Source organism: Carassius auratus, chromosome 29 (genome assembly GCF_003368295.1).
Source record: "Carassius auratus strain Wakin chromosome 29, ASM336829v1, whole genome shotgun sequence".
Taxonomy (NCBI): Eukaryota; Metazoa; Chordata; class Actinopteri; order Cypriniformes; family Cyprinidae; genus Carassius; species Carassius auratus.
Window position 1 is genome coordinate 2802561 of NC_039271.1, and position 24580 is coordinate 2827140.

General features: G+C 39.9%; 1 protein-coding gene across 1 annotated transcript; it reads right to left on the bottom strand.

Moving 5' to 3' along the window:
• Positions 1 to 71: 71 nt before the first annotated feature.
• LOC113047848 (plasma membrane calcium-transporting ATPase 1) lies at positions 72 to 24166 on the bottom strand. The gene is made up of 20 exons (XM_026209177.1): positions 23967 to 24166; positions 15817 to 16014; positions 15471 to 15728; positions 15137 to 15262; positions 13871 to 14029; positions 13188 to 13226; positions 9228 to 9383; positions 8508 to 8722; positions 7988 to 8230; positions 7072 to 7313; positions 6549 to 6786; positions 6230 to 6409; positions 6068 to 6155; positions 5556 to 5662; positions 5255 to 5446; positions 4333 to 4546; positions 3542 to 3753; positions 3317 to 3424; positions 2906 to 3094; positions 72 to 733 (listed from the first exon to the last, which is right to left on the bottom strand). Exons 1-20 carry the CDS (start codon positions 24157 to 24159, stop codon positions 404 to 406), a joined length of 3687 nt encoding a protein of 1228 aa, XP_026064962.1. The 5' UTR covers positions 24160 to 24166; the 3' UTR covers positions 72 to 403.
• Between the last annotated feature and the right edge of the window lie 414 nt (positions 24167 to 24580).

Sequence of the window (24580 nt, forward strand, 5' to 3'; positions counted from 1 at the left end):
AAATAGTTCGGTTTTCATAGAAACACCTTTTTTTTTCCTGAAAATACAGCAGTATCTGAAATATTTCTCGATTCATTTGTCCCCATTTCTCTGCATCAGGAAGCTCTTCCACCAACGAAAAAAAAAAAAAAGTATCTACAAACTTTGTAAACAGACCTGTGTCTTCCAAAAAATAAACAAACATAAATAATAATTCAAAATATTAACAGCCAAATGATTCAGAAATCAGTGTTTGAATAAGCAAAAGGGCAAAAAGAACAAAATGTACAACATCCAGATGAAGAGAAGCAAAAGCTAAGAGCTGAGCTCCTTGGCTCCGCCCCTCGCATCCAACGAGTTCTCCAGGCTTTAGTCTCTGTGGAGACAAGCAGGTGTTGTGTGTCATACCAAGGGGCGGAGCTGATCAAAGGGACGTCTCTAGGCTGTGCATGGGACTCCCTGGAGCTGAGAGTGTGGCTGGCATGCTGGGATCCAGGAAGAGGTGGATGCTGCTGTCTACGGCGTTATTGTTCTGATTGGGTGAGGGTGGGGGAGGAGGAGTGGGTGTGGCATTTCTCTTAGTGGGGGCATCATCCTCCGCATCAGTGTCATCGATGAGGGGGATGTGGGGCTCCGAGTCCTCTATCCGGAACTCTGGATGGGTCATGAAGTTGTGGATGGAGGAGCGAGACTCTGGCTTCTCCAGGCCCTCATAGGGCGACAGCGAGCTGCGGAATGCATTCACCACTCGGATCTGCATGAGAATAGGAAGTAAAGTCAGCCTTGCCACTCACAGAGAGCTAACGCTTGTTTGCCCACATGTACACAACAGGCATACAAAGTGAAACATCACTTTTTTTTTAGGTACAGGTTAAACCAAAGGCCAAATGGGCTGGTTTTAATTGATGAGTGGATAGCAGTGAAGTTAGCGCACCAAAACCGTTTGAGAGTGTTTGTGAGCGGTCAGATGTCGTGCAACTATTGAGTACGAGTGAACAAACTCTTGAAAACCTGATGCTTGGGTTACGGTGAGCTTATCCTCTGACCGAGGGACAGAATGTCCTCTTTTCTTAGGATTGAGAAATAACAGATGTACCAAACTGGAAAGAACTTGTGTGTCTTCTCTGTTGTAAATTACAGAAAGCCAATTTTTCACAATGTAAATAAGAAAGAGAACAGAAGAGACAGGAAAAGAGAGAGGCCAAGGTAACCCCAGAGGACACAGCTCAACACATGAGGTTAATATTTTCAGGCATGCTTGTATTGGAGGGGAGGGATCGATCACTGATTATGTTGTGAAGTAGAGACGCAAAACTTTAAAAGCAGCCAAGCGATTTAAGCTAACCAGCACAAGTAAATTCACAAACGGTCTAGAGACGGGACCCATGCAGAGCAGTGCTACCTTGTGTTTCAACAGAGGTAAACCTTTGAGTATAGCCCATGACACATTTCACAGAATCTAAGGAGGAATATGCGGCAGTCAGTGTTGTAGCATTCCGTACCCTGTTTCCCAATGTCCAGTAAATCAAGACTACACCAAAAGAGTCTTTCAAACAATACATAGTGCCTTGAACAGAGAAAAAGGGGTTGTGGACAGCCAGGACCTAATGAAAGATGGAAATACTGATGTGGTTAGAATCGAGCTGAAAGACATGACATGATTCCACAAGCTTTTCATCCAGTCGCAGATCTTCCCTGTAAAATAACAAAGTTACACCAATAAAGACAGAAAAAGAGAGTGATAAAACTGGCACTGAGTAGAATATGAGACAGCGTGATAGAGAAATCCAGGTTGGACAGTAACGCCAATGTTGCAGAATGAGTGAACGAGCAAAAACCGACACTACAGGAAAGGTAATGAACTACAGAAAGAGGAAAGGAAGTTCAATTTTGTCTAAACTACAGCACAACATCTCAATCATATCGTTCGATCCTACAGAAACCCGAGATACTTACCAAAACACTGCCTTAAAAAAAAAATGTCCCACAAACCCATTCACAAGACCAGTTTGGTGCGACTGGTCGGGTTATCAGTGACCATGGGCGTATACTCAAAACATTTACACGCAGTAGCCTAGGAGCCTGACGAGCACGCGCAGGTCTGCAGACACACCAGACGGGATTAGACAACGACTCTTGATCGGTGAGAACCCAGCCAAAGCCATCAAACAGACATAGATACCTCAACCTTAACACTTAAGATACACAGCCGTTAACATTGAGAAGCAATGTGGAAGATGTTTAGAGATACGTTTCGTTTCGGACAAGAGAGCGAGAGAGAAACAGAGAAGGAAGGACATTAGGAGAAGAATGAAGACCGTTAGGCGAGAGGAGGAAATGTTAATTGTCATGCACTAATAAACACGCACTCACACCCGACAGCGGCAGAAGCGGTGTTGAAGGCAGTAGCAGGAGATAAGGCTACATGTGTAGGGCTAGAAACATTGGTTACATCGTGCTGCTGGCTGCTGCTGGAGGGCTGGCGCCTGACGGCCCCCTGAAAGGAAATTCCACTCTGGAACGCACTCACAACATCCATCTGGAAGGAATCAGAGAGTGTGACAGGCCCAGAGAACGCACAGGAGAGAGACAGACAGAGTAAAGAGGAAGAAGTGAAAAGAATAGGGATAGAGAAAGAAGGGCACCCATAAAAAAAAGACAGTGACAGAGCAGCTGAGAGAGAGAGAGGGAAAAAAAAGGCACTGAATTAAAAGAACCTGACCTGACATTTGCCTTTAGCATTGATCCGCTTATTGCACTGACAAACTGCATTAATAAACCCTCTTCCACCAGTGTAAGGTCACCATAAGTGGCGGATCGATTGGTGGGAGTACTAACTCAAACCATAATCAGAGAAAATTAAGAAAGGTGGGGGTTTGGGTTCCTGAGCTTGGACTGCAGAGTTGTGTGATTTTCGAGAGGTTACCTGAGTCTGAATGCGGTTCAGCCCTCTGAACCAGAGAATCTGCCCCCTGCGGAGCTCTCGCTCAGCATGGTCAATTTCCTCCAGGTCATCCAGCTCCTCCAACTCCTCATCTGGGATTTCTTCCTTTTGCGTTCCATGACCAGCACTCTTCAGGAACTTCAGCCGGCTCGTAGGGATCGAAGAGATGATCTGAATGAGGGTGTGGACACACACACACACACACACACATCAAGTGGCCATTCTATACAGAAAACAAATTGAAAAACTAAATGTTCTCAGCCCAGTAAATCAGTCATCTGCCTTTAGGGGGCACTGCTCTATCACAATTGAGGGGTTTGGATTGGTGTTTTGAGAGCAAGTTACAAAGTACAAGAAGCTGCTTTGTATAATATAGGCAGGAATGATGCTCACCTGTCCCCACAGAAGACATCCAAAGCCTAAGAAGACACACCATAGCCACTGCTCAATATTCAGCTCCACACAGCTGAATGGCTTTCCTCCAAATTGCACTATCACAATCTAGGTGGAGGAAGAAAAATTATAAATCATTTTTGTTCCTGACATGCTTAGGTCACACGATCTTCTGTATCTGCTATGATTATGGGTGTTCATACAGCAATTTGTAGGACCGCACACCTGAATAAGAAAAGTCCCAAAGACGATGGTACAAAAGATCAGATTGTTGAAAATGCCTTCAAAAACATTTCGTTCTCCGTGGATCTTCCGGGCGTTGATTTCATTAAACAGCTGCATCATGACAAAGGTGTTGAAGACAATGGTGTAGTGCTCTGAGGGAGGAGCGTGAAGAGGGGCGTTACGTCCACTGTCGATGTCAAATATCTTTTCACCTGAGAAAGGAGCAGAAAGTAAAACATTGTAGCACTGGAAATAAGACTTCCTTGAAGGATACAGCCCTTTGTGGCATTATTACAGAATACAGGATATGGCTAGAGTAACCATCCAGCATATTTTTCAGTAAGCCATTTTAAGTGAATGTTCAAGACTTCCAGTTCTTTAGCTGCTGTATAGAAACGATGACTAAAATAATAAAGTGTAGTAAACGGTAAAACTGTTACAAACTGGTGTTTATAATTTAGACAATATATTAAAAATAATAGAGTACGAAACACCAGTTTGCAGTATCAAGCACCAAAACAAGCTGTTTTGTACAGCTAAAAATAGCTTGAAGCAGATGAGATGGGAAGCCAGACATTACATTTACAAATGGCTGCACCCGCTCTCACAGCAAAAATAAGGTGGATAGAAAGAGCACAGTTGACTGAATCTTACAGCAAAGGTGCAAGGTGACAAAACTATTTATTATAAATTACTTTCTTATTATTTACATTATTTAACTTGAAATTTCCATTTGCTTTCTGCTATTATAATGAGCATGACTTGGTTCAATCACAAGTGTTAGTTTTTACCAGCAAAAAGTAGAGTGAAGATGATGGTGAGCTGGTAGACTGCATGACCCAATATGTTCTTCATCATTGTCCGGGAGATGAGGGGTTTATTACGGCCGTAAGGCTTCCTCAGCAGAAGAGATTCAGTGGGGGGTTCAGTGGCCAAGGCCAAAGAGGCAAATGTGTCCATAATCAGATTTACCCATAACATCTGTACAGCTTTCAAAGGAGAGTCCTAGGAGAGTGAGAGATAACAGGAGGTGACCGTTCTGACCTCATTCACTGCTGCCACCTTCATAACATTCAAAAACACCCTCTCAGCTTAGTGAAGCATTCAGTACTCATTCGAATGCTGAGGTTTTCTTTTCGCATTTTCTGAACTGATTTTGGGGAAAGAATTCTGCATAATGAATTTAAAGATGAGAATCCTGAGCTGAAAAAAATGATCAGATTAGATTTATGATAAACAGAATAGATCAATTCTGGTGGTGTCTGATTCGGAGTGGGCCTGCTCATGAGCAATATCCAGGGAAAATTACACACGAAACAAGCAGAATACCTGAGGCTTGAGGCCACATCCAGCCTTAGCTACTGACAGCAATGCAAAGCGCAAATGTAATCCTCCCATTCATTATGCAATACAGGACCTCGACTGCAATCAGCCAGACTATCAGTCCATTTAACAGAGGAGGGCTGGCTCATTTTGGACTGGTGGTTTGCCTGTGGACAGCAGTCCCAGACCCCATGCTGACTGCCTGCAAGTCTTCCTGCCTCAGACTAACAATTTCCAATCACTTCACACAAGATGGGTAGCAATCAGCTGCTTCCATCAGCCACCATGGCGCATCTGTTAAGACGCAATCCTTTGTGTAAAGCTGCACTATTTAGCTTAACAGCTCCGTCATTTTGCTTCATGGTAGAAGAGAGCGTTTTATAGTGATACCTGTGTGATGCAAGCTCCAGTGAAGGCCACAATCACAGCCACCACATTGACAGTGAGCTGGAACTGAAGGAATTTTGAAATGCTGTCATACACGTTCCGCCCCCACATTACGGCCTTGACGATGCTGCTGAAGTTGTCGTCAGTGAGAATGATATCGGAGGCTTCTTTAGCCACGTCTGTGCCGGCAATGCCCTGAGAATAAAAGAACGCTATATTAAAAAGGCCATTCAAAAGTAAATCTAGGACATAGCGTCCTTGGAGAAATCATTTGTTCGTAGCCACTTCAGGCAGACCCACATACCATGGCAAACCCAACATCAGCCTTTTTTAAGGCAGGGCCATCATTGGTACCGTCGCCTGTTACCGCCACAACCTGCCTCCGCTCCAAAACGGTGCTGTCAATTATACCTGAAGGAAAAGACATTCATCAAGACAAACAAGCATGACATTACGGAGCAAAAATATATACCGTATTTTTCGGACTATAAGTCACACTGGACTATAAATCGCATTTATTTAGAACCAAGAGAAAACATTACCATCTACAGCCGCGAGAGGGAGCTCTGTGCTGCTCAGAAGGCTACAAGAGCACTGAGCAGCATAGAGCACCCTCTTGCAGCTGTAGACGGTAATGTTTTCTCTTGGTTAATTTCTCTCGGTTCATGTCAAATTAATTTTGATAAATAAGTCGCACCTGACTATAAGTCGCAGGACCAGCCAAACTATGAAAAAAAGTGCAACTAGTCCGGAAAATACTGTATTTTGTTTTAACAGAGACTCCTTCCTCCAGCATAAGCGAGTAATTCTTAGCACCTTTGACTAGTGTATGCTTGTCTGTCGGAGAAGATCTCGCCAGCACCCGGAGTTTAGGCCATATTTTGTCAATCCTCTCTTGTTCAATCTGGAAAAAAAGGGATTATATTATAAACTTGTGATTTTCTGTGAGTCTTGCTACTAATAAATTGTGCCTCTCACCTCTCCCTTTTCATTACGAATCCGGCGGTTGAACTCTTTGCCTTCCATGCAGAGGAAGTCATCTCCTGGCTGCAGGATGCCACATTTAGTTGCTATAGCGCGGGCAGTGTTAAGATTGTCCCCGGTTACCATGCGCACCGTGACTCCAGCACGCTGGCACTTTTTAATGGCATCAGGGACCTGAGCAAGAAACAAGAAGTGAGTATGACCAAGAGAGCTGCTTATATGACATTACATGCAAACGCAAGAGTCTTTCTTGCTATTGAAAATAGTTTGTTTACAAAGAAATGCAACTTGTTCAAATGTCTAAGGCTTGTACCTCTGGTCTAACTGGGTCTTCAATGCCCACGATACACACACAGGTGAGTCGTGTCAGGATATCGCTCTCATTATCCCAGTCTGGTTCACCTTCGGAGGCAGGGAAGTCCCTGTAAGCCAGGCAGATGGTCCTCAAGCCCTCAGAGGCCATTGGTTCAATCACTCTCTTCACCATGTCATCTCTGTCCCTGGGCCGAAAAATCTTTGCCTCGCCCGTCACTGTCAGGATTTTATAACACCTGTGTGAGGAGGAGAGAGCAGGTAAGATATTGTAGATACCCAACAGCACACAGCAACTGAGCCATCCAAGTAATTTCTCCTGGGAAATCTATCAGTAACACAGCCTCGGGGCTTTGGAGGGGGAGGTGAAGCATTTGATCTGCCAATCAAGTTTGCTGAGAGACCTCTCACATGCTTATTTAAGGAAAAGACTGCAGTGTTTTACTTATGATATAAGATGTTACAGCCTGAACTTATGTCAGGCATTAACAATAACCAAATATTTCTGACTGAGGATGGCATACTTCTTCAGCAGAATCTCAGAGGCTCCTTTGCTGAACATCCGGTAGCTTCCATCAGCATTCTTTAGCACCGTACTCATGGATTTCCTTACAGAGTTGAAGGTGTAGACTTTGTAAAGCTTCTCTTCAGGGATTTCATTGCGGACTGCTTGATAATCTCTTTTCAAGTCCATGGCAAAGCCCAGCAAGGCACATTCAGTTTTGTTGCCCACCTGACGATTCAGGCCTCCCTCCTTCTCGGGGGACTGAAAAAAAAAAAAAAAAAAAAAATTATAAATAAAAACTATAATATATGCATTAAAACACTGAGTTGTACAGTATTTTATTCAGCCATTGTGACAATATAGCCCATTAGGCACCACTGTCAAATAAACCGTAGTAAAAGATGCTGCATAATGGTCTGCTGCTATTTAATTTCAGTCATATCTGACTCCAAATGAACTAGGAGCTGTAACTTTGCTTTGTACTTAAAGCTTGTGAGATTCAGTTTTATTTTAAAAGTGCTTTATATGCTATTATAGAATTTCTTAATATTCTGAATTAAGATTTGTATATCTTCAGCTTTATGTGGTTTTGACATTTTAAAGTTTTGTTTTTTCTTTTACATACATTTTTATATTGTTTTTTTTTTTTTTTAGTAAATTTAATATTTGAACTTGAACCTGCTTATTTCAGTTAGCTGCCAAGGTAATATTTTCATGTAATATTTATTTTAGCTTTATTTATCAAAAACCATTCGTAGCAAACCTATTAAAAAGAACAACAGTGATGAGATTTACCTCAAGTTATTACAGACTGATAGTTCAATAGTCAATGTGTAGTTAAAAATGCTCAATAAAAAGTTGTAATGTTTTCCTTTAAATTAATGAAATTTATTTACTTCAAAAAAAAAAAAAAAAATGCTTGCCTAGGGACTCACCATGATTTTGGTGGTGTAAGCACAGTTGACACTGATGCCCAGTATGAGCAGGTCTATGGTGCTGGCAGGAATGACATCAGGCTCAGGGACTTTCTTGTAGTGCTTATCAGCGATAAAAACCTGAACAACTTTCATCCGGTTCATAGTCAGAGTGCCGGTCTTGTCTGAACAGATGGCTGTGGCATTGCCCATGGTTTCACAGGCATCGAGATGCCTCACCAAATTATTGTCTTTCATCATTTTCTGAAATATAGCAGCAAAGTAAAACAATAAAAAAAAAATTATGGGGTGGGGGGGGGGTGATAGACCAATCAATAATAAACAGTCCACTAAACCCCAATTACATCACTATAAAAGCAACAAGGTGAAGTTAATAGATGCAAAAAGATATGGCAATTCGTATGATTATTAGATCAACATGTACTGTACATTGTCTAACAAAAGTCTAGACAAAGGGCCTTATGTCACAAGATGGTCGGTACAGGGCATGGATATTTAAACAGAAGATGCAGGGTCATACTTTGACAGAGTAAGCCAGCGAGATGGTTACAGCCAGCGGAAGACCCTCTGGGACAGCCACCACCAGCACGGTCACACCAATGATAAAGAACTTGACAAAGAACTGGACATAAATGGGAGTGCACTCTTTTTCCCAAGGAAGTCCCTGGATCCAGAAAGTGTCCACCACAAACAGCACCACCAAGATGATCACTGTGATGGCTGACATCACTAGACCTGCGCAGGAACACATACATTAAAGGCCTAGGTATACTTCACTTTCCGAGGCAGTGGAACGCAGACAGCTGAATTCTACTTTGGGCTTAAACTTTTAAAGCTCATGCTGCACACATCAGAGTTTTCAGCAAAAGCCATTAGAACTGTGAAATTGACTGTTAGTTTCACAAAGTCGCTTGACAAATGCAGTTTTCTGTCCTTTATTGACATACTTCCTATTGAAACCAGAAGTTTGGCAAGACATCCTTTTTAAAATTGCTAAAAGAGTTCTTTATGCCACAGTGATGAACCTACGGAGTCAGTTGCAAAAGGTAACTGCGGCTGGATTTTCTCATTCGAGAGAGCATTTGATTTGGACAATAATCTGTTTAATGCAGGAAAGATTTATCAATATATTTCGCCAGTTTCGCCAGAAAAGTGTTAATAAGTTTAATAAATGCATCTTCCCCCTAAAGTGCTAAGAGGAAACTAGCATAATAAATGATCTCAAAGCAACCACGCTTACCTGCTTTTCCAATTTGGACCGCTAATTTGGTCAGTTTCCCTTGCAAAACTGATTTCTCTTTCTTGGACAAGTTGGCTTTTCTCTTCTCCTCACCCTCAGCCACTTCTTCACTGTTTAGAGGCTGCATCTCCATTGCTGCACCATCCTGGGCTTTAGCTACAAATAGAAAGAATGAAAATTGTGAATGTCAGGGATGAACTAACAAACAAAGTAACAAAACTACTGCAGCAAAAAGTGTGTTTAGCACCTTGTACGCTTAAAAGAAAACTTAAGGCAATGTTTGAAAAAAAAAAAAAAAAGTAGTTTTTAAATTAAATAAAATTATTATTTATTGTACCATAACAAATTGTATTAATCTGAAGTTAAAGGGTTAGTTCGCGCAAAAATGAAAATTATGTCATTAATAACTCACACTTATGCTGTTCCAAACATGTAAGGCCTCCTTTTATCTTCGGAACACAGTTTAAGATATTTTAGATTTAGTCCGAGAGCTCTCAGTCCCTCCATTGAATTTGTGTGTACGGTATACTGTCCATGTCCAGAAAGGTAAGAAAAACGTCATCAAAGTAGTCCATGTGACATCAGAAGGTCGGTTGGAATTTTTTGAAGCATCGAAAATACATTTTTTACTTATACTTTATTCAGAATTGTCTTCTCTTCCGTGTCTGTGTGTGAGAGAGTTCAAATCAAAGCAGCTGGATTTCAGGTTCGCGACCGAATCATTCAGTTCACCAAATCGAACTGAAACATTTTAAACGGTTCGCATCTCTAATACGCATTAATCCACAAATGACTTAAGCTGTTAACTTTTTTAATGTGGCTGACACTCCCTCTGAGTTCAAACAATCCAATATCCCGGAGTAATTCATGTACTCAAACAGTACATTGACTGAACAGCTGTGAAGAACACCGAGCCGAGCCAGATAACGAATAATAGACTGACTCGTTCACGAGTGAAGAACCGGTTGCATCAGTGTTCGGATCACCAGTAGTTCTTTCGGACAGTTCGATTCAATAAACCAGTTGAAGAAAACGGTTCACCAGTTCTTTTGCGCTCGACGTAATGGCGTCATTGGCGATGATTGCCCTTGATTCAAGCCTTCGGTTTACCCGCACCCATAACACTAGCACAGAATCAGTTCAGAATCAATCACCAAAAGAATCAGTTCAGTTCAGACGCTCTGTGTGTCGGTCTGCTTCACGCTGAATCACACATGCGCAGTATCATCAGCTCCTCGGTTCACGAATCGGACGCGTCTGACAGAAACTGTTCTTGACTCGTGAACGAGTCAATGTTTTGTTTGTTATCTGGCTCGGCTCGGTGTTCATCTTCAGTTCTCTCTTCACAGCAGTTCAGCCAATGTACTGTTTGAGTATGTAAAGGTTTGTTTGAACTCAGAGGGAGTGTCAGTCACATTAAAAAGGTTAACAGCTTAAGTCATTTGTGGATTAATGCGTATTAGAGATGCGAACCGTTTAAAACGATTCAGTTCGATTTGGTGAACTGAATGATTCGGTCGCGAACCGGAAATCCAGCTGCTTTGATTTGAACTCTCTCACACATAGACACTGAAGAGAAGACAATGCTGAATAAAGTCGTCGTTTTTGCTATTTTTGGACCAAAATGTATTTTCGATGCTTCAAAAAATTCCAACCGACCCTCTGATGTCACATGGACTACTTTGATGATGTTTTTCTTACCTTTCTGGACATGGACAGTATACCGTACACACAGCTTCAATGGAGGGACTGAGAGCTCTCGGACTAAATCTAAAATATCTTAAACTGTGTTCTGAAGATAAAAGGAGGCCTTACATGTTTGGAACAGCATAAGGGTGAGTTATTAATGACATAATTTTCATTTTTGGGCGAACTAACCCTTTAACTAGTTAAGAATTTAACCCTTCTAGGCTGTTGAGGTCTGGGCAAATTTGTTTATTATTATTATTTTTTTTAAATGACATGAGACTTTGGACGTCCTGCACTCATTTTGTAATAAATCCAAAACAAGACAAGAAGAAGAAGAAAAAAAAAAAACGAAAATAGGGAGTGGTAATGGCAACTGAGCGATCCTCTGCTGCCATCTATTGGCTATAATGGCTCTCATGTCATTTTCATCTTACAAGTCTTTGTTTTCCATGTCATCTTCAATGTAATTTGAATCTTTAAAGTGAATTTTACTACACAACTTAAAAAAAATAATTGAAAATCTAAGTCTTTAAAAAATGTGTTTTAATTAGGGGGTATACCTGGATATCAGAACATAGAAGCAGAGCATATTGTCACCTTTTTCACCCATGAAGAGTTTGCATCCCTGGACTATGCAGTTATCACAAGAATCAGAGTATATTATCTGCTGCTCTGTGCTGGTGACTGACTTTCTCCACACTCGGACTACAGGAAGCCTTTTCTAATTAAATTGTGGCTCCCCCACGTGACAAATATAATTAAGTGACCAGATAAATTAAATTATAATAGTGATTATAAATGCATGATAATTTTATTACAGTCCGAGAACACACAGCTCATGATCATCCTCACATTTTGAAGCCACATGCAAACCCATGTGACCAAGTATCCTAGGAGACATAAAACTTCATCACCACACTCAGATGTCCAGTCCATCACTCATCACCATTGGCTATAAAAGACATGCACATACTTCTGATCTCAAGGCCAGCACTCTACGTGCTGACAGTACAGTCTACCAGTGAGAAGACATCACACAAAGAACTCAGCATGCGTGCAATCATACAGACAAGCACACAGCAGTGCATCTCCGTCTATCGCTGCTGTAGCATGACGCAGTCAGCCTGTGTGCAGGATTTAACCGGTGTGTGATGTGAGGTAATTCAACTGCGTTTGAATTAGCAGGGGGTAAGGGGCTGGCGTGAGATGTCGTATAGCTGCGCTCTACTCACAGAGCTGTAATAGTAGTCTTTTCCTGTTTGGGTAGGTGATTTTAGAATAGATGATAAAAGGTTTGAAGAGAGACAGGTGCAAATCTATTTTAATAAATGTTAAAATATAATTCATTGTGTTGGCAAAGCTACATTTTCCGATGGTCCAGTCTTCAGCGGAACATGATCCTTCAGAAATCATTGTAATACATGTTTAATCATTTTGTGGGGAAATGTAATTTTTTTTTCAAGATTCTTTGATTAAAAAGTTTAAAAGAATCGCAATGATTTGAATCAAAAACTTTGGTAAAATGTCCTCCGTGTCACTTTTGATCAAAATAATCATTTTCTAATAATAATAATAATCTTTGAAACGTCTCTCTCAAGCATCCAAGTGCAGCTCCTATCTCTTTAAAAGGGGAAACATCAAATTCTCCAAAATTCTCTGTTCACTAAGCTTACAATTATATGTTTATTTTTGAAATCACCAAAGAAATCTGACAACAATGGTTTCAAATGTTATTTTTGCTCAAATAGCATTATAAAAAGCTTGTTTCTTTGGCTAGATCAGCCAGTGTGCATGTGCAGTCCTGAGAACACATCTCAGAGCGCTGACTGTTTCTATAGCACTCGGGACTTCAAACGGCTGCTGCAGTGAAGGCCTGACTCTACCGATTAGCGATTGGCTCTTTCATTCAGAAGGCGGGGCTTCCTGCGATTGAGGGGCCATATTGAGCACTGCATTTTCCCCATTCAAAACTATACAAGTGACATGTCTGGTATTCTATAGTCTTTGATTAATCATAGTCGGACTAAAATTATACATTTCTTTCAAACCTGACAAACTTTTGAATAGTAGAGTAATAATCAGACTTAAAAAAAAAAAAAAAAACCGGCTATCTTCTCAACACTTCACACTAGTGTGGATAAGCTTTAATGAAGATCTAATAGCACTAATGGGTTAAGGCGATGTTTTTAATGCAGGCTGCAGCATGTAAGAAGGTGTCCTTTTAAGCCAGTATGGTGTTCATTATGTCATTAAGTCAACAGGGTTACTCACCTTTCTTTCTGTTCTCCACAGAGCCATCCTGCTTCTTATCTGTAGAAAGAGAGAGAAAGAGAAGCCACATAACAAACACTCACTAATTTATTCATTATTCACCATTATGTAAGCGACGGTTCTGCAGCACACATTTAAACATATTTCCAATTATGCAAATCTTCTCTTTGATTTAGCGGAATGAGAAAAGGCCCTTGAATATTTACGACCAGATGTGTGCCACAACCTCATGAGGTTTTCAAATCCACTGCCGTGGCTAGACCACAAATGCACAAAATGCAATGAGGTGCACTGAACAGCAACTTGGGGCCCAACCTCTGCATGTTATGAAATATTCATGTATCTGCAGGCACTCATTTGGAGACCCAACACGTGAGCCATGGGCTGCAGAGATGCATTAAATGGCAGTTAGTTAATAGAGCGCACAAGAAATCATTACACTTTTCTGAGTCATTGCTTCACATTTTTTTTTACCAGACTGAAAAATACTGCTAAATTAAAAAATCTATTTTCTGAGTTTGACATAAAGCACACTTTCATGAAAGCTGGAACACATATATGCAGTCTATTCTATTCATCTTTCTGCAGCCACAGTAGATCGAAGAGACTGAAAAGGCCACCGGTTGGTCTATTTTAGTTTCTGAGGCAGACTAAAAAGACACCAAACAATACAGACATCTTACTTTTCTTCTCTTTCTTTTTCTCTTTCTTCTCCTTCTCCTTCTCCTCCTCATCCTCATCATCTTCTCCTGCCCCCAATAACGTGAAGATGATTCCAGTTTGGGAATTGACTCCAACAGCAGTGACGAGCATTTTTCCAGAGCCCTCCATGACATGAGTACCTGCACAGAGGAAGTGAATAGGTGAATAAGGGTCACATGCCGTTCATATTGGTGCCAATACATTCACCACTGGATCTAAAACATTCACACAAAGCTAAGTTTGACAAATAACTAGTTATCCAGTTTTCCCCTACACACAGAACAGGTTTACCAAACTTGCTCTTAAAACATGGGTGTAAAGATGACTTTAATATTTGACATAAAAAAGGTGATCCTAAAATGAAAATCAATTCCTATGCAAATATTGACCCTAAATATTAACAGTTCATTTCTGACCCTGGTCCACACCAAAGCGCAATAAAGCTGTTTATTATAAACATGTGCTGCAGTTATGCCATCTGCCACTTTAAATGTTTGAGTGCTTCAAAGCAGAATGGATTCTGATTGGCTGTCAGTGTTTTTCATCATTCATCAGCTGGATACAATTATTTTGAAATTAATTCCAACAGTTGTTATTCTGTTATTATTGTTACAGTTGTAGTTAAGACTCCGTATTCTATAACTTTAGAATGATTATTAAAATTATATCTTTGTTATAATCCCTTTGAATGGGGGACTCTTGAAACAGGATGAAGACTCAAAACAGGCGGGTCTTCAAATCAGATGACATTATTGGGCTCTTTGAGCACGAGCCAAAAGGTAAAATCAGAAATGAGTTGCCATTTTCTTCCTGGCCTTCAGAAAAAAACTGCAAATATAGCCCTCAATAATTGTTTAAGCTTGAGAAGGGAGTCAGGAAGAGGTTTTTGCTGGGTTAGACTCGGTATGCTAACACAGGCTCTGCTGGAGGAGGGCCCACTTAAATCCCCCCTCATCTCCTCTGGGATGGCACACAGCAATGTCATTCTATCAGAGGATCAACTGGCTTTCATAAAATGGGATTAGCTGAAGATGTGCAATAGCCTCGCTGAGAGGTAGCAGGTCCTACATAGCAAACATCTGAACTCCCAAGATGGACATCTATTTGGTTTGGCTGAACTTTTGGGTAAAGTTAAGACAGGACACATAGAAAATGCTAAAATGTTACAGGGTTGTGCTGCCAAATGTGAATCAAATGTGTTTTGGTTTGTTCTGCTAGTGAAGGGTTGCGGTCTCTTTATGTCCCACCTGACAGCAGCATAGGATCCTTCTCCAGCGATTTCTTCACATGGTCAGACTCTCCAGTTAAAGAGCTCTCATCTATTTTGAGGTCGTTCCCCTGGATGAGAACACCATCAGCAGGCAGGAGGTCACCTGATGAAGAATGTATCCCATTAAAATAATTTACATTACTGTCAGCAGCTTTTGAATTTATTTCTATACAGGAAAAGGTAAATCAATCAACACCAGTGAAATGTCAGACAGGTAGGTTTTTTTTAAACACTATATACACTCATTTTTTTGAATTTCCCTCTAAAAAGCAAGTGAAACATCCGTGCATTTTTTTTTTATGTTGGCTTACCGTATTTAATTTGTGCAACGTCCCCGACGACAATCTCAGCCACAGGGATCGGAATGACTTGCCCCCCCCGAACCACCGTAAACTTCTGCTCTTGTTCAATGCGGCTCTGTAAGCCACGGAACTGCTTCTCTTTGCTCCAGTCATTAAAGGCCGTCACAAGCACCACACAAACAACAGATAGAAGGATAGCTGCTCCTTCTATCCATCCGGCCTCAGCTTCTCCTTCATCCTCTGTTCCACCCGCTGCCTTCCCACAATCTGCATACACACAAACAAAAAACTCAGCTCAGAACAACCTGAAATTGAGATGATCTATAAGGCAGAAGTAAACAAATAGGTTACTTACCTTTATTTTCAGAATCCGGAGGTTTATAAAAAGAAAGGCCTAAAGAAACTATTGCTGCCACTTCCAAAATGATCAATGTTACGTCTTGTAATGCTTCCCATACTAACTGAAGAAAGGTTTTTGGCTTTTTCGGAGGTATAAAGTTCTGTCCAAATGCTACATTTCTTTTTTCAATATCTGAGGGCTGCCCACTTAATCCTGGAAGAAAAAGAGTAAGAAAAAAAAAAACACATTAATATTTTCAAGTAAATACTTCTTACATAGCAGCATACAATGCTTAATGGGTTTCTATGAGAGCCAGAATTAATGAGGAAGAAAGGACCTGTGGGCAAGCAAAAGTAGTTTTTAAAGATAAAGACTTTCTGAATAAGATCAAAGGGTCACAGAGAAGCAATATGATTTAAATTAAGGATTTAACTAATAAATATTCTAAATTCTAAAACTCTTTAGAATTTAGTCCAATTATTATTATATTATTTATATTAACATTATCGTTCAAACATTTGGAGTAGGTAAGATTTCCAAAAAAATTATTATTATTTTTTTTAGGAAGTCACTTACTCACCAAGGCTGCATTTATTTGATCAGAAATACAAAAAAAAACATTAAAGCTGCGGTAGGTAACTTGACGCTCTAGCGGTTAATAAACAGAACTGCTTGCGTCTTGCGGAAGAACATCGTAGCCGGAACTACTTCTCTCTGTTTATGTCTATGAAGAATCACAAAGGTACTGGGTTACCCCGAAGCAATCTAAAATAGTTCGAATATAAACACTTATTATAGGTGCACCCTAGTGATTCAGGACAAGCTAAAAACACGGTTTGGAAAACGGATTTTTGGGGTACTCGCTTATTATCTACATTTTTCTACATTTTGAACACAAAGTTACGGACCGCAGCTCTGATTGGTTGTTTCTTACCGGGAGCGGATGACTTTCTGCAAATGGCAATAGGACCACTGGGAGGAGCCAGAGGAGCTTGATTTTTTTCACAGATTATCTGTCTCATATTCTACCGTCAGGACATAATGACAGGTTTAACAAATATGTAAAAAATATATTTTTACAAAAGTTACCTACTGCAGCTTTAATACTATGAAAAGTATAATAATTTGAAATGTTTACCATTTCAATATACTGTAAAATGTAATATATTAATGTAATGGCAAGGCAGTAACAATTTTAGCAATGTCTGTCCATGTCCAGGCTAAAATTTTTGGTTCATAAAATTACAATTAGAAAAGGGCTTACACTGTTTTGTATTGAATCGATTATGAGCTACTAGCACAGCTAATCCATTAATACTGGCACTACGGCAGTAAAGCGTGTGGGATTTTGACAAGATCATGAAAATGTCCTGGGTGTGAAAACTTAATCTGGGCCAAAAAAGGAATTCCAAAACTGTTAAGATTCTCAGGAATCATTCAAATGCACTGGTTTAACAGTGGTTCTCTGGTTTGCCCATTTGAATAACTCTCTATATTCAAAGCAAGTATTCAAAGTCATCATGGTGTGTACATTCAGTCCACTCACCACATGTTAAGAGACAAAAAAATAAAAGGTGGCTAGATGCGGTGAATGAGCCATGTGGACGAAAAGCATGCATGAATACAATGTGTGCTTAACATCTAGTGTTTGGGCATCAGAATGAGTGTGTGTGTGTGTGACTGAACAGGATGGCTTGCCTGCCAGACCAGAGAGCAGCTTGGTCAGCAGAGCCTATTGTCATGACAACATCCTCCACATTACTCAGCAAAGCCATTGAGCTGCTCAACTCTTCCCCTCTTCCATTGAGCTGAAGGTTTCACTGCATACTAGCACTCAGTCTACAAAAGCACATTTCTGCTACTGGATTAACTTGGCATTTGACTGAACACACACAAAAAATAGCTTTATGTCTGGACAACTACAGTACAATGTCTGCGAGATTTGCATGAATTAATTTGAGAGATAAGCCCCTTTCACACTGCACGTCGGACCCGCAATATTCCCGTAACATTGCCTGGTCGCCTTCTGTGTGAAAGCAACCACGTCCCGGAATTGATTACCGAATTGAACCCGGGTCGGGGACCTAGGAACATTGCGGTAATCGATCCGGAACGAGCGCTGTGTGAACAAAAGCCAGATCTAATTCCGTATCGAAGTGATGACGCGCGTTATCGCGCGACTCTTTTACCGGCTGTTTTGAAGGAAGATCAACATTCGCGACGAAAACATATGTGCAAACTGTAATGAAGCAGAGATCAGTTAGTTCCTCACTTTCCGCGCTGACGCCGAGATCGTTTGCTTGCTTCAGTTAAAGTATAACGTGCCAAGCGTTGTGACTCGTACATTACACGTCACGCGCTGATGTCACGTGTCGTTACGGGATCTTCAAGGGTTGTGTGTGAAAGCACGCACATATACCGGGTCATCACTGGCAGTGTGAAAGTGCCAAATCTAGCGACCAGGGAACAATTACAGGAACACTTTACCCCTGTATTTGCCGGAATGGCAGTGTGAAAGGGGCTATAAGAGCATTCCTGTACCTCAAACAGCAGAGTACTAAAAACTCCAGTGGCATTGCTTCAATACCTGGGAATGCATAAACTATTAAAATGTACACCTTTAATGCAATTTAAGTAGTTTTTTGGATAAAAGCATGTTCCAAACGCATTAATGTAAATGAGAAAAGCTGCTTCTTGATTGAAGCACAGCTGAGAACTGCTGAAAACGAAACTTGCTGCTCCAACGCCAGTGCACTAAATCTAGGCTTGTGTAGTATGGGAATTGAGGCTGAGGATTACATTCAGTGTCCCCGCCTGGAGAGCGGGCTAAGGAGCAGATGAGTCAAGTCGTATGCCTCTGTCAAAAATGCATTTATTCTGCAATATACATCTCCATTTCATTCTTAGTCCAAATCATGCACAGAGCTATTCAGAAACATCACTGAGGGGAAGATTAAACTCAACAGAAGGGGGGAGGGGGGCTTCTAAGACCTGCAAAAAACAGGTATTTAGATAGCTAATTATTCATTTGCATGCTACTTCACTGAGAGCAGAAGTGCCATCGTGATTGCTGGAAGTGCTAATGTGTTTTAGGTTGTGAACCTAAAACTCCTGCTAGCAATAGTTGCTGCAAAGACTCCCAAGGTTTTTGTAGTTTCCCAAAGGAGACCAAATCATCTGACGACCGTTTCTACTTTCACTTGCGACCTAGAAAGCAACAAAAACACAGGCCTCTATGGAAAATAAAATGTTTTACTTATCTCCAATGCATTAATCCATGAAAGAAATATTTAACAAGCTAGACAAGGAAAGAGAAAACCCTAAATAATAAATATGCTCAATCAATTCAATATACAGGCAACAACGTATGAAAAACATTGCTGATAATTTGTTAGCTCACTAACACATTGTTCCACTGAGCTCGTTATTTAGTATGCTGGATAAATTTTAGTTGCAATATTGAATTTTTTACAAAGATCTCATTCATTATTACCTGTAGTAAGTGCTTAAGACTGAAGGATATCTCACAAGTGTAGCCACACTTAAAGATGAAGTTGATCATTTCTGTGCCTTTAGATTGGACGCCACAATCGCCATTGAGAAAATTATTCCATAATCATTTAGCAAATTTTAACTTAATACTCTTAACGCCCCCAACTATGTTTGTCCTCAGGGTACATGAGAGGCTGGGTCATATATATTTTAGTAGCTCTTTCACTTAAAAATCCCATGAGTTAAATCAAATCTTGAGCACTCGCCTTTAAATTTGCAGTAGAAGTCCCTTGTGTCGACTAGGGCTGCACATTTAATATAACTTCTAATCACGATTACAATTACGGATGCCACAATAACATAATCTTTCAAAGTGGCAATTATTCATTATAAGTTCACTTATGTTATACTTAGGGATGTCTTGATACCACTTTATCACTTCTGATACTGATGTCGCCGCTCTGGCTAGTTGCCGATTCTGATATCAATCTAATATTTATTTTATCCTTGAACTAATACTAATAATAAAAATGGAAGCACTTTGGTCAATTAGCCACCTAAAAACATCTCACTCAAATGGAGAACAAATACTTCTCCGATATATAGTCCACAACAACAGTTAAGTAAGACTTCCACCCGAAATTATTAAGTAAAAAAACAACAAACAAAAAAAAAACACCTACTATAGGGGTCAAAATAGACCTTTAATAAAATGTAAGTGTAAATAACTAAATTGTAATTAAATTTTATTATTTACAAATTACAATTGTAGCTACAGTTGCCTATGGCTTTTATTTTACTAATAGTTTTCTCTGATTCATTTTATAGTCTCAAGCATTCAGAAGTGACACAAAAGAAATTTTTACTTGAATAAAAACAAGGATTAGTTTTCGTAAGGGTTGTGAAGTCCATATGTTTTTGCTGAAGAAATTATAGAGGCTAGTAAAAAAAAAAAAAAAAAATAATAATAATAATAATAATAATAATAATAATTCGCAAAAAGGTGGACAAAAAAGAAAGATTAAGTGGATAATTGAGTTAAATGAATAAAACGGAACACTGAAACTGTAATAGAATATTTAAAATCAGACGCAGCATTAAAACACGCTATTAACTTAATGTTATCAAAATCCAAAAGTTTAACAGGATTATAAAAAAAAGTGATGCACAGGCCTCATCTTGGTCTTATTTCCTTTTCCTTATCTCGGCGCCGGTCTACTGTTGTCTTTTCCCTGACAAAGTTATCCATCAGTTATGATCATTTGCAGACAACCGCAAACATGAGGTGAGAGCAAGCACGAGCGTGGATGTGGGAATGGAGTGTGCATCGCCTGTCTACCGTCTTCGCCGTGAAACATTTTTTATAATTATGTTTACGTATTCGTTAATATACATATAAAACGAAAGATTTTTTTTTTTTTTTTTTAAGCAGCTGGGATGGTGCCCCCCTGGGAGTTGGTGCCCTATTGTGTACTCTGTGGGAGCAGTGGTACTGGACTTTAATTACCCATGTCTATGTTACTGGACGTGTCGGCTGTCACAGTATATCCATTCCGTGGCACCAGAACTGCAGCTGATAGAATGTGCGCTGCAGCATAATACAACGATATGTCTTCAAAAGCAGATCGGGGAGACATTTTTCTGATCTACAATCAAAAAAAATTCATATCACACACCCCTTCCCTCGGAAGAAATCGCGGATCGGACTGAAGCAGCCAACCCGCTTCTTCATATAAAAATACGGCATGCAGTTGCATCAAACAATAGTATAAATATAAATAAACAACAGATTCACCCGAATAATTTGGAAAGAATGTCACAATTCTAAAGTGAAGCCGAAAGAGGGAAGCAGTAAAAAGTAACTAGTTCAATTCAAAAGAGTAGAAAGATCAGTGGTGGGCTGATCGAGAAATGGCCTACTTACTAATTAGAAATCCCTTTTCAATTGTCAAAGCTCTTGTAATCTTGAATGACTGCTTAATTTCCTATGGCAAAGCTGAGTGATCTGATTAAGCTGTAAAATGTGTCATAACAGCAGGGCTGCTTGCCAGTGTGCTATTGTGAAGCAGAGGGAACAGGGCAGAGCTAAACTATCAGATCGCTGTGGGGCTCTGATCTTAGTTAGCCATGTAGCGAGAATGGCTAAGCGACAGGGACCTCTATCAGTGTGGCCAAAGATTAGAATATCTAGGGGGGAAATTCTCAGACTATTATTTTATGACTAATGCACAATTCACATATTATATAAAGCTCAGGCACAGCATGGGCCATGTTCCATATAGTCTATTCAGAAAACAAAGCATACATTTTTAAGGGTCATATCTATGCTATCAGTTTGACCGCATTATTTGAGCTGTCAAGTCGAAATATACATTTCCACTGATGCTATGGTTTCCACTGACACCATGACAAAGGTATAGCTCTGGATTGCAGAGAGCACAGTAAGCTTTGGTTTCAATCACTCAATATTTCATCACCTGCTAATAAAAGTCAGACCCTGAGGGCAGGAAGGGCAGGTGACAATACATATAAACATTCAAACATGCCGTACATATTACACATGTTGAATTACCTCATTATTAAGAAAGATTGATTCTGGTGCAGTGCCAAATATATTATTCCTAATGCCAAGTGTCAGATACAGTTAATGCAGTTTAAGACCTAGGAGCAACATTAATGCTAATGCACACATAAATAGTTTTATTAATCATACTGACATATTTTGTGGTATAGGCATGAATGATACCTTAAACCAGTCAAGTTAGCATTATTTAGGAAAATAACTTCCAATTATATATATATATATATATATATATATATATATATATATATATATATATATATATATATATATATATATATATATATATATATATATATATATATATATATATACACATATACATATCTCAAACGATTAAATTAACCATTTTTAAAACAAAAAAAGCTTGTTTTCTTGCTGGTGGTGCCAGCTTGCAGTATCACCGTGTGTGACATTATGGGGTTGGTTCGCTCCGATGGCCATTGCATTAATATAAAAATCACTTTCCTAAATAATGTTAACTTAACTGACTACTTTACTTCCACTTTAAGCAATTTGATTGGACAGTAAAATGGGCCATAACAGTACATAGATTTACACTGAAAGAGGAACCTGAGCCATATCTACCAGAAAATCACAAATTTGGAAAGATTACCAACCAGAACATCCTAGCAAGCACCCATAATACCCCATTTTCTGTAGAAGCAGAATTAATTAAGGTCAAGAAACTAACACTGGAGAGGACAGGTCCCTTAGGAGCTCTCCCATCAGGAATGTGTGCTACATTTTGACTTTCAATACCAAAAACGCATTACTGCTGTTCAAGCCTGCATGCTAAATATATAAGTGGAGTATTCTCATGGAAAGACTGGCCAAAAGCACCCAGATGAAACAATGAAATATTGGTTTTTGGGCCTTGCGTGCTCACGCACGAGAGAATTGCATCTCAAAGAGCATGTAGAGTATTGCTATGGACATGGTGCCGTTTTAATCTGGGATCAAACTGAAAATCCCTTCCCCCAAGAGTTCAATCAAGGTCAGGCCAGCGATTAAACCTAATGTCTACAGAGAGGTAATAAACCACTGGAGCTGCAGCTGTGGGCTGCACACTGACTGCACTTTTCTGTATCTTATCCTTAAAGACTATATACCTGCTCGCACACCCCTTCTGATGAAAGAGAGAAAGAAAAAGCGAAACAATAGGAGAGCAAAAAGGGATAAACAGGGCTGCAACAAATAACCAAAAAAAAAAAAATCCATAATGACAATAATTGACAATTGATTTTGTTTGATGTGCAATGTGGCCACAGAGAATCCATGTCAATGAAGCCACTTTGGACTTTTAACTGGGAGGAACAAATTCATGAGCCAAGCGGCCCAAGACTGGAAGGATTTTATATTAAATGTACTCATAAATGTATGGTGGGATGTGTAGTGTCAGGTGCTCAGACAGATTGCATGTGCTCTTCAATGCTTACATGCTGTTATATTGCTGATATATTCTTATTGGTAAATGTTATCAATTCTAAGTTAATCGAGTGCATCCTAACAGCAGCTGTTATGTTGTTATACTTCAGTAAATCTATACATATGTTAGTCGCAGTAGAGACAATTAAAGCGATGGGCAAATAAAGAATGAGTACAAAAATATGGACAAAGAGAAAGTGTCTAAAAAAGCTATAATAAAAGCTGTAATATCCCTGCAGTAACTGCAGTACCACAGACTGTAAAATGGGATAGTAAACCCATTTGTGTTTGACATTAAGGGCTTTCATTTCAATGGTCAAACACTGAAAATGCACAAGCTACCCTTCAATGAGGAAAACAGATCTTTGTCTCAATCAGACATAGTCTAAAATGTCAGCACACTGTCTATGTGTTGCCAGAGTCAAAGCAACGGGACGACAGCAGCAGCAATGCTCTCAAAAGACTGCAGATGCAGTAAAATGCAGCAAGAAACCATTCAGGTGTAACTAATCTGCTTGCTATGGCTAACAGCTATATGTTTAGAGTGAGATGCAACAACACTGATTAAAACCATCGAAAGAGTAGGTGCTTCCACCTCTTTACTTCCAGGAACTGCAATTCGATTTCTGCAAAGCAAAGTAAGTGCAAAATAATGATTATGTACCATCTACAGGCGATGTTTTCAGTCTGCTGCAAAGTCCATTTACGTCCCCATAAGATTCCTGGATTTTGTGTAATGCTTCAGCCCCTCGCAGTTCCATGAGAGAGCGCAGATCTTGAAGCGAGCAGCCGAACTCTCCATCGTGATTGGGCTCGGCCACAGAGTTCTTCACCCCGCTGTATGCGTTGTTAGCCATGTTTCCTGGCTACACCACGTCTCAGCAAGGGTGGAAAAATGGCGTCCCAAAAGGAGAGCTATATCCTCAGGAGACCAATGCAAGTAGTTCCCATAAACAACTGACGTCCTTCAGTGGAGGAGGAGGATGCCCGACTGCAGGTGGCAGGACTGGGATAATTCACAAGCCATTGTTCTCAGCCTGTGGCGTTGCTTTCATTGTGAATGAAACCTCACACAATCAGCCCAAGGAGACCTACAAAAAAAAGAAAGGAATGATTTATTAATAATAATAATAATAATAATAATAATAATACTACATGCAAAACCCAAATGCATAGATAAGCAGATAAGCATGTTAATTTCAAAACAAAACATTAACAGACACCTTAGGTTTAGAAATCTCTCCATCTGGCCTGGAAATAATAAGAACATACTCACTG

Excerpts from the sequence above, each read along its gene's own strand:
- LOC113047848 (XM_026209177.1), bottom strand. The coding sequence starts at position 24,159 with ATGGCTAACAACGCATACAGCGGGGTGAAGAACTCTGTGGCCGAGCCC. Across the intron at positions 14,030-15,136 it reads GGATCCTATGCTGCTGTCAG|GTACTCATGTCATGGAGGGC; the intron begins GTGGGACATAAA and ends TCCTCTGTGCAG. Across the intron at positions 8,723-9,227 it reads GGTCCAAATTGGAAAAGCAG|GTCTAGTGATGTCAGCCATC; the intron begins GTAAGCGTGGTT and ends GTTCCTGCGCAG.